Source organism: Octodon degus, unplaced genomic scaffold (genome assembly GCF_000260255.1).
Source record: "Octodon degus isolate 3935 unplaced genomic scaffold, OctDeg1.0 scaffold00044, whole genome shotgun sequence".
NCBI lineage: Eukaryota > Metazoa > Chordata > Mammalia > Rodentia > Octodontidae > Octodon > Octodon degus.
The window spans coordinates 145,685-156,392 of record NW_004524620.1 but is presented as its reverse complement, the minus strand read 5'-3'; the positions used below and the strand labels follow the sequence as shown (position 1 = coordinate 156,392).

The following is a 10,708-nucleotide window of genomic DNA, read 5'->3' as shown; positions in this document are numbered from 1 at the left end:
TGATTGATACTATTTAGGACATCAATCCCTAATGGCCATCCCTAGGGAAGTATGTAGCTGTGCTTCCTCTTTTTGTCTTGGTCTTCAGGTGTGGCCCATATGGGAGTGTCTGTCTCTTCTGAGTTGCAAAGTCACCTTGTCTTCCATCTTGTCTCCTTGAGGGCCTGGCCCTGTCTGACTGCCTATAATATTTCTGTCTAACTCGGCTGCCTGCAACATTAGGATATTCACATGTTGTTAAAAGTAAAATGAACCTGCTAACCTCAATAGCTTTAAAGAGGAAGTCCTAAAATTACACACCGAATGTGGTAGTGAGTGAACAAACCTATAACTGTATTTCAAAACTATAAGTTTTAGAAGATCTACAGCAAAGAAAAGCAAAAACGCATGGATAAATTTAGATCATTGATCATTAAATAGTAATTATCTAGTACTAAATTTTGAAAAATGTTAGACGCTGTGGCATGATCTCTGCTTTCTTTTTGTGGCAGGCTCAGCCCACCCTGGGGCAGGGCTGGCACGGCATGTCGTGCTGGGGATCGAACCGCCGTCCTCTGTGCCTAAGCTGGAGCTTTAGACAGCTAAGCTGTCTCACTGGCCGAAACATTTCTTAAAGGTGCATTTTACACACACACACACACACACACACACACACACACACGCATGCACGAACGCACGCACACATGCACGCACACATGACCCCACCCAGTGCTGGAGATTGCTGAGCGTATATGCTGCCATTGGGCCACACTACCCTGCCTGTGACACCCTCTGACTTGTATAAAAATAGAGTGTCCTTCTTAACTCCAAATTCCTTCCTCCTCAGAATCACAATATGACTCAGCGGGAATTCAGGTGGCTGCTGGTGTTCACCTTAGATTATTATAGCTCATTCCACAGTCCTGCAAAACAGGCTTCTGGGTTAGCTTTTTAAGATCCGTATAACACGTAGAGAAACATTTCTCTTAAACAGCAGCTACAGCGACTCATCTGCAAACATTTCAAAGCAGCCCCCATTTATGGAATTTCTGTGATGTCAGTAAAGTCGGTCACTGTGTTCTTGAAGCATATGGAAGTGTTTTCTTTTCGTGGGAGTCAAGGTTGGCTTTGGCAATGACCCAGAAATGCACACAGCGACCGGAAATGCCTCTTCTAGAGATGTAGCAAATTTAGCCCATCTTTATTTGCCTGCTCCAGTAGCTCTAGGCCGGCGGTGGTGACCTTGCTCCTATCCGGAGCTCTAACAGGCCCCATGCCTGCTCCAGGTTCGCTCTGCCTTTGTGATGGGTGCTGGCCTTGCGTGTGGTGCACAACCGTTTCTGGGAGCCGCCTGTGCCCTTTCCTCCTGAGTTAGGCATACTGTCTGTAATCACGTTTCCAGGTGTAGCACAGGGCTCACGTGTTCCTTGAGATTGCTTCTGTTAGGTTGCGTGAAAATTGTCCTGAAGATTTAAACCTTCTAGGTTATGCTAAATAATAGGCACAGAAAATGGACACTAAATTTCAAATTTTTTTGCCTTTGCTTCCTGGCAAAGATAGAGGGAATTGAGTAAAACAAAAAGCCAAACAAAACTTTGAGGTTTACACTCCTGTTCCAATCCTAGGAAACGAACTTTTAGGTCTTCTGTCACCCTGCCTGTGCTGTGCCGTGTACAATTTATCTTTTAATTCTAAATCATTTTATGTTGTGCTGAATTCCCGCTGATGAGCTGCCCGGAACTTCCACCCCATGAAGACCCTGCTGCTGGTCATTGCCAAACAGCGGAGTCACAAAGCTCCCTGTTTACACCTGCGGTTCTTCTACGGTGCTTGTCCTTTCTTTTGAAGGGTAATGAATTTCTCAGGCATTGAATCTGGGTTTCGCTGGAATTTGTCTAGTTTTCTTCGGTCCTTTGAGTCTGGGCCTCCCCATCATAGGTGTTGTCCTCCCTGTGGCTCCAGGCTACTGACCACTTAATTTTAACTTGTTGTCAAAAAGCCACTGTCCTTGCTGCTGCTGCTGCTGCATGTCGTTTTCTGGTGGTCTCTCTCTGGGCAATGTATGTAAGCAGTTATTTTTTCATTATACTTTTTGACCAGTAGGTGGCAGTAATCTGTATGTTAATAATTCCCTAATACAATAGTAAGGCTTGTGTGGTATTTGAACATAATCTGTACTTTTTAAGTTGAAACACAGCTGGTTTTAAAAGTTTCTTAAAGGCAGAAGGTAACCAACAGAGCCAGGTATGGTGCCGCAGCACCTGTAGTCACAGCACTGAGGAGGCCGGGGCAGGCAGGTTTCATCAAATTTGAGGTCAACCAGAGTTATATACTGAATTCAAGACTAGCCTAAAATATACAGTGTGACCTTGTCTCAAAAAAAGATAAAATAAAAAATAGCCAACCAACATTTCTGATCAAGTCATTTAGCGTTTTACTCATGAGTTACTGGATCATAGCTCCAAATTATTTATTCCATTTTTAATCTATATATATATATTATTTATTCCATTTTTAATATATATATATATATATATATATATTTTTTTTTCCTGGTACCAGGGCCTGAACTCAGGACCTTGCACTTGCCAGGCAGGCTCATATACTGCTGAGTTATATCTTTGGTCCTAGTGTATACTAATTTTGAAACGAGGCAAGATAAATAAAAGTGATAAAAAACCAGAGGACTAAGTAGAAAATAGAGTACTTGAAATGCCACAGTGCAGGGGAAAGAAGAAGATTCATGTTAATTGTGCGAGGTGAAGGACCGGATTCGGTTCTGAACAAATCCCCTGCAGACTGTTGAGCTACCGCACACAGAGTACATGTCCACATATTGCCGGGGGGACTGTGCGGAGCTCTACATCCAAGATCCTACCTTCAAAGCTTACACTCGAACTGAGATAGGACAGACCAGCAAGCACGAGACCTGTAGTAGTGAGTGTCGTGTGCGGTCCCTCTATAGGTTGGCGTTTCCCAGTTAGCACGCAGAATAAAATGCTGCGAGTGTAGAGGGAGGCTTGTGATCCTTCAGTCAGCCAGTATTTGTTGATCATCCTTCGTGCCAGCGTTTTCTTTGGCATTAGGTGAGGAACAGGCGAGTGTGTTGCCTTCAGAGAAAGCCTCTCTAAAGAAGTGGCATTTGAATGAACTCAATATTGGAAAGGAGATATACAGAGATGTAGGTTTTCATCTGGAGCCACAGTCCTCCCCGTGGAGGAACAGGCTTGCTGTATTTCAGAGACACAAGGAGGTCTGGGCGGGGAGGATGGTGGCAGACACAGGTGGAGCGGCCGTAAGTAGGTCCTGGCGGAGGGCTTGGCGGGGCTGAGGGAGAGGCTTTGTGGAGAGTTGGGGTTAGTTGATTTGAATGAGAAGACGTGGGTTACGTCACTGCTCATCCTGTCCACCTAGAAGGCTGTAATTATCCTCCTCCTACAGGAGAGGCACAGGTACAGGAAGACCGGAAGGCGGCGTATTTTCTTTTATTTCTATTTGCGTGTTTCTGTACATGACAGTTGCATTTACTGTGGGCAGCTTGCGCAGGTGCATAACACATCAAGATCCTTTTCTTCCCTTGCCCTCCCGCCCCTCCCTGCTCCTTCCAACTCCTGTTCCCCTTCCCATTTCATAAAGCTGTTTCCATTTTTTCTTCAGTTCTCTCTCTTTTTTCCTCAAAACACAAAGCATCAAATGGGCTGGCACTGGTTTTTCACCAGTCAGGAGGGCAGAGCCATCTTTGCCTTTCTCCCTGGGAGGTGGCAGAGAAGCAGGGGCTGCCACAGGGTCTTGTGGGATAGGATTTTGGTTTGGGTTTGGCTTCAGGATTTTTGTTTATTTATTTGCTTGTTAGCTAACCCTTCTTGTTCAGTCAAGCAGATGAGAATCCATGAGGTAATTTGCACTCATGACCCTCAGTCCCGGGGCCCAGCAGCTCTGCCCGCAAAGGGAACCAGCGTGTGGTAGCTCAAGGCAGGCCAACTCCACGGGAGTCCGTTTTGTCACCACAGCTCCTTGAGGCAGATAGCACTCTCCTCAGTTTCCCTGTGTCCAAGTGGGAGTGACAGTGTGAATCTCCTGGGAGTGCGGAAGAGGACACACACTCTGGGGGATGAGAAGGTCAATGACTTCCTGTCCCCTGCCCAGACGGCTGATCCACCAACTTGACCGCCCACTGGGTGCTGGTCCTGCTGTGTGCTCTGAGAGTGGTGGGGATACTGAGATGACAGCCAGCCTCCCCAGGGGCACCAATTGAAGATCAATAGGATGGTCCCTTCCCTGTTTATCATTCATAATTCCTGCAGGTATATCCTTCGCCTGGGATTTGATGATCTTCAGAAATTTTATTTGGCATAAGGTCTCACTGCGCAGCTCAGACTCATAGTGATCCTCCTGTTTTCAGTCTACCTAGTGCTGGGATTACAGGCATGCACCATCACACCTGGTCTAGGTGGCTGGCTCAGTGTACCCATGGGCAGGGCCAGTGTGGCATGTGGTGCTGGGGACTGAGCCCCAGTCCCTACACTTGCCTAAGCGGGTGCTTAGTCCACTGAGCTATCTTGCTGGCCCTTCAGACCATTCTTCTAAGTATGATGATTGTGGTGTCATTCTGTTTCTTACACTGTAATCCTAATACTCTGGGAGGCTGAGGCAGAAGAAGCACAAGTTCATGGACAGCCTGAGTCACATAACAATTTACCAAGAACCTGACTCAAAAAAATAAGGCCTGGGGATGGAGCTGAATACAGAGACCCAGGAATGAAGAAAACTAAGAAAGATCCAGAGTGAGGGGGATTAATGAGATTATTAGAAACAAGATTGACCATAAACTGGTAGTAAAGCCACGATTATGAGACATGGCAATTGGTACATACATGGTGGTTCCTTCTATTTTTCTATTTTGGCATGCTTTGGAAATTTCTTATAATGAAAAGGTTGTTTTCAGTGCATGGTCCTGAGCTGGAAGGTGGGTCTCTGATACACTTGGCAACCCTCAGTGCACAGCCCGGCTGCCGTTGCTTTGGCTGTTAAGGCTGCTTGGTGCATGTGGAGAGATGCTCGGCAGGCTTTCCCCAACATCCGGGAAAGTAGCTGGGTTTCACACCCTGGCAAATGCACGCACAGTTCCCAGTGAGTACTGAAAGAGTAAGTGAAAGCCAAGACCAAGGCCCTGATCCTTTTCTCCTTTGCAGTGGAGCCCAGGGCGAGTATGCTGGCCTGGCCACCATCCGGGCATACTTGGACCATAAAGGAGAGAGGCACAGGACGGTAAGAAGGAAGGAGCGACAGGTGACACTGGCTCACCATGGGGGGTGCTGGCTCAGCTCTCAGGGTCCCTTACCTCTATGGACTGTTCCTTCCGAGCCTTCAGTAGTGGGCCACAGAAATGCAGAACCAAGAAACAGATTTTGGGATACTGGCCAATCTGTTCCCTGCCTCCAAGACAATGTTTCCCCACATGGAAGAAAATCATTTAGGGATAAAAGGTACAGGAATGATACTGTCACAAACCTCTTTTGGCTGGGCCCTGGCTCTGGGAGTGAACGAATGGCAAAGGCCACACTTTAATTCTTCTGTACCCCTGCTGCAGCTGCACCCACTTCAGGCCATGTGCATGCTCATGAATGTCTATTGAGTGAGTAAATTCCCATGAGGTGATTCTCAGCGCTAAAAGCACAAGAATGACAGGGAGCTGTTAGTTTTTTCCTCTCTGTGCATGGTATGAGTTCGGTCTCCAGCACCCAATTGCCCCTTGTGGGTCTGTGTGGGAATGAGCAGGGGCTGTGGGCACCGTGGCCCCCCAGGGTGCTGGCTTTTCACCCAGTGCAGGTGGTGGCAGGAAGGAGCCTGTGTTCTGGCTCCCTTCTGTTGGTGGCCAGCACATGCTACCTTCCTGCTGAGCTATGGAGCTGGGGCTCTTCAGGCACGGCTAGGTCAGAGTCAGATGCAGGGCCAAACCCTGCTTATCCCTGCAGAGGTGGAGGAAAAGGGTCTAGCGTTCTGGGTGCACAAGTAAGTGGGCTGGGGATGGGGCTCACGTTTAGCTGTCCTGGTTTTACCCAAAGGGGAAGGTTATTCATAGCTGGTGGCTTGGGTTTTACCGTGAATGTTCCTTTCAATGAAACAGGAACACTTTCACTCTTCTTCCTTTCTTCTTCACCTTGGTCAGGTGTATCTTCGCAGTCCTGGAAGGAGAGTAGAATTTGCTGGCTAGGATGGGGGTTGAGCCAGGGTCTCACTATGTAGCTCAGGCTGGCCTTAAACTAGTTGCAGTCTTCCTGACTCAGCCTCCCGAGTGCTCGGATTATGGGAATGTACCACCACACCCAGCTAAGATAGAACTGATTTTTATTTATTTATTTTGTTTTGTTTTTTGTTTTTGAGACAGGGGTCTCTGTCTTAGTTACTTTTCTTTGCTCACTGAGACAAAATACCTGATGCTCAGAATTAAGGAAGGAAGGGTTTATAAGCTCACAGTTTGTAGAGGCGTGAGTCTGTAATCAGCTGGCTCCAAGGCAAAAGCAGCAAGTGCAAAAGAGAAGTGGGAGCCAGTTTGTCTCCCTTCCATATATGTATACAAGCTGCCCACACTGTGGCAGGTGTAGCACGCACAGCCATGATCTCAGGAGTGGACCTTGAATCAATCACAAATTCTGGAAGCCCTCCTATGACTACCCGAGACTTTGAGGGGACATCTAGACACAAGCCATAACATTCTGTTCCTGCCCCTGTCCCCCGCAAGACTCCTGCACATCCCTTTATATAAAAGACATTTAGCGCATCTCTAAGAGTTGCTGAAGACCTATCAGCTTCAGCATTGCTGAAAAGCCCAAGTCTCATGTCTCCTCCAAGATTTAAGGCAAACTCTTTGCTGTGAGTTCCTATACAGATCAAAGCTCCTCACTTCCAATATTCAATGACACAAGAAAAACAGTACTATGTTACCAATAAGAATACAAAGGCTTGGGACCGAGGCAAGTCCAGAATCCAGCAGGGCAAATATTAAGTCCTATGATTTCATGTGGGAATATCCAAAGCGATGTGTGGTAAGTGGTGAGCTCCGACGGGCACGCGTGGCTCCAGGCCTGCTGCGCTTCCAGTGGCTGTAGCTCCCACAGCTTCGCTCTTAGGCTGGCTTTGTTCCCTCTTGAAGGTTTCCTTAGGTGATCCACATTCCTGGCTTTTCCAAACATCGGGGGTCCGACTGCACCTTTGGGTTCACGTCCCCAGCTTCCCATGTTGCCCTCCCAGGGGCACACTGCCTGAGATCTCTGCAGAGGCTGCCTTCACTCCATAACCTTTGCATTCTGTGTGCCCAGAAGTAGTGTTGTGGATGATGCCAGCATGTACTGCCAGCTGGAGCTGTAGCCGGGCTTTCTTCTTTCTTGGCTGTAGGGGTGAAGTGTCTGGATTGCTGAGCACTCTGAATCCAATTCTGAGGAACAAACTCTCTATGAGCCACCATTCTGGAACCTGGGGCGGCATCACCATTCTGGAACGTGATACTCTGTGGCTTTTTTCTCAAAACAAAGTTTTTCACTTTTGCAGGTTTGAGGCTTGGAAGGGTGGAGACTTGTTGCTGCTTGTGGTGCTCTCAGGCCATCTTTTATATTCTGTTCCTTCCCAGTAATCGAGATCTCCTCAGCTCATCTTTGCTGCTGCTGCTTTTTCTCCTCTTCTTCCTCTTCCTCCTTCTCCTCCTTCTCTTCCTTCTCTTCTCTTCCTTCTTCTCCTTCTCCTCCTCCTCCTTCTTCTCCTCTCCTCATCTTCCTCCTTTTCCTCCTCCTCTTCATACCAGGGATTGAACTTGGGACCTTGTACTTGACAGGCAGGCACTTACACCACTGAGCTATACCTCTGGCCCTCAGCTCATCTTTGTACTTCACAGTTTTACTGGAGTTTTTTTTCTGGCCAAATTCACAACGTTTTATATCATCCTGATGGGCTCTTTGTTCTTGATTCTCAACATAAATCTTGCTAAAAGCACACCAACAATAGCCATCCCACCACCTTAACATTTGATTGCCTTGAAATTTGTTTTGCCAGATTTATTAGTCTACCACCCTTAATCCTAGTCTCAAGCAAAAATCTCTGGACATGAGCAAAATGCAAACAAACTTCTTGCCAAGCAATAACATACATTGCCTGGAGTCCAGCAGCCAATGCAGAACGTCTTCCCATCCCCAGCTTGGTCTTCACTGGTCTTCTAAGCTCTGCCCAGAATCTCTCATACAGAACAGCCTGAGGTGCTCCAGCTCTAGTTGTTCAGGCACCATCTCAGAACCTTTCCAAACTCTTCCCACAAGCTGTTCTCAAAGGCTCTGAAACCACATCAGGTACAGTCAGAACAATGACCCCACTTCTCCGGTACCAGATTCTGCGTTGTAGTCCAGGTTTGCAAGGGAAACAGTTTAATACAAGCCACTTAATTTATAGGATTGTTTTACAGCAATCACCCAGAGAGTCAAATAGAGAAGAGTACAGGAACATCTGTCCCCACCTAAAGAATCCATCCAATGGCCTGGATCCCCTGGCAGCGTCCTGCATGAGTCTGTCTGAAGACCTACAGCCCATGGCAATGCCCCCCATGAGTTCCTCTGAAGGTCTGGAGCCCACAGAATTGGCTTATGCAAGCCTGTTTCAAGGATGTGCACTGGGAGGGCCCCAAGTCCAGTGGTGGAAACCAGAAAGTCTGCACCAGCAGGATGTGGGACTCTGCACTGGAGCCAGGAAGTGTTGCTCAAAGTAAGGACCAGAAACACAGCAGTCCTCAGCAGCAGCACCATCCCAAGCTCCTCCAACAAGGAGAACAGCCAAGTTCATATCAGGAAAGCCAGCACAACAAGCTCCTTAGGACAACCAACAGCACCACCTCTTCCCCTTCAGTCCTCCTTTTCATGTTGTTGGCAACAGCCCTCAGGTGGCTCGGGTGGGCCCTCCACATCCAGCACCACGCTGATTCAGTTCAGCTGGGTATTACACGGTGCCTACCAGATGTCTGTCCACCACAGCCTCAGTCTGTAATTGCAGTGGCCTTGAACTTGTGACAGTCCTCCTGCCTCAGCTTTCCAAGTGCTGGGGTTTCAGGCATGCAGCATCATGCCCGGCAGGAACTAATTTTTAAAGACCTTTGCAAAGCAAGTCATTCATGAATTCAGTAGCCTGCAGATGAACCTTGGCTCTGTACAGGGAATATGTTTTAGCCAGAGAGGAATCTAGAGAGAGGCCAAGCAGACTTTGGTCTTGCATCCTATGTGGGTTTTGTGACAGTTTTAAATGCATAGTTTTCAAAGCTAAGGATAGTTTCAAACCATGTGTACCCTTGGGACTCAAAACTCGGGCATACTTATAGAACCAAAAAGGAGATAGGGAGTCCCTGGTGTCCTGTGGGAGGATGCCAGCAGATTCTTTCTTACTTATTCCTGTGTGGACCCCAAGTGCTGAGGCCGCTCACAAAGCTCCTTTTGTTTATGTCTGTCAGCACAGGGGCCTGGGGCCTGTGTGCACACTCAGGCTCCCTTTGCCTGTTGAGAGGCTATACTTGCTGAGGGCCCATAACTGACCAGTGACGATGGGCCAGCTGCAGTCCAGATTCTCTCCCTTCTGTGGTGACCCCTCAACCCAGCATTTTCCTAGCTCCCCTCCCCCTCCTGACTTGAAGAAGTAGAGTTGGGGTGCAAGCCAGAAAGTTCAAGGAGAAGAACAGTGCTTGTGATTTGTCTGGACAGTGTACCTCCTGGCACAGAGATTCATCCTGGCTTCTGTCCCCTCTGGCTGTGTTTTCTGGTCTTCCCTCCCTCCTGATACCGTCACATGTGATGTCCGATTGGAGCCATTGTCCATGTTGCTGTCACTGAAGAGGTTAAGGGGCCCCTTGCTCTTGAAGGTCAGAACAGAGCGGGACACTGCACTTCAGGGCTGGGGAGAAGCTGGAAGACCTCCCAGCCCCTGCGTGGTGTGCTGCGCAAAACTCGTGAGCCTGGAATTGTTGGCATCCTTCTGATCAAGGCTTTTAATGAAAGCAGATTTTTCTAGTCAGAGAAGAAGCAAATGACTTATTCAACATAATCAGGGAAGATTTTTCCACATCAGTGGTGTCTGAGGCAGCTGTTCCCACACAATAGACTCTAATGGAAACAGTAAAATATATCCTGTTCTCAAAAGAAGTATGTGTGGGGGTGGGGAGTCATGTGCTACAGAACTACCCTGGTTCCTGGTGGTTCTTTTCTTTCAGGCCGCCTTTTGAGGTTATTTTCATATTTGCTCTTAAGGTTAAATTCCAGAGGTTCCTAAAATGGAACACCCAAATTCTTGATTTAGTAGTTTAATTTGGAAAAATACAAATATATCTAACAAACACTTATATAGCAATTACCATGTGCCAGTCGCTGTCCTAAACACTTTATAATTAATATCTCAATTTGCTAGACAAATTGACTCGCATTTGCTGATCAGAGACTGAGTTTCCTATAAAAAGGGGAAACACCCAGTTCTCTCCCTGATACATTTTAATATGTAGGATTATTTCTCTCTTCTCAACTGCTTGAGGTAAAGCAGTGGCCTTTGGTGGTGGATTTTCTGGGTTACAGGACCACCGCCACAGCACAGGGCACATCCCATCTCTGAGGATGACCCATGCCAGTTTTTTTTTTTTTTTTTTTTTTTTTTTTTTCTGAACTCAGGCCCTTGTGCTTGCCAGAGGAGTACTGCTCAGCCTGAGGCACACCCC

The 10,708-nt window shown here is 47.4% G+C and overlaps 1 protein-coding gene across 1 annotated transcript in view; it reads left to right on the top strand.

Moving 5' to 3' along the window:
- Positions 1-10,708, top strand: part of Gldc (glycine decarboxylase) — a 123,612-nt gene that overhangs the window by 89,953 nt on the left and 22,951 nt on the right. The window contains exon 17 of the mRNA XM_023715826.1: positions 5,172-5,247. Coding sequence (XP_023571594.1) covers positions 5,172-5,247 — 76 coding nt within the window. The remainder of the gene's footprint in view (positions 1-5,171; positions 5,248-10,708) is intronic.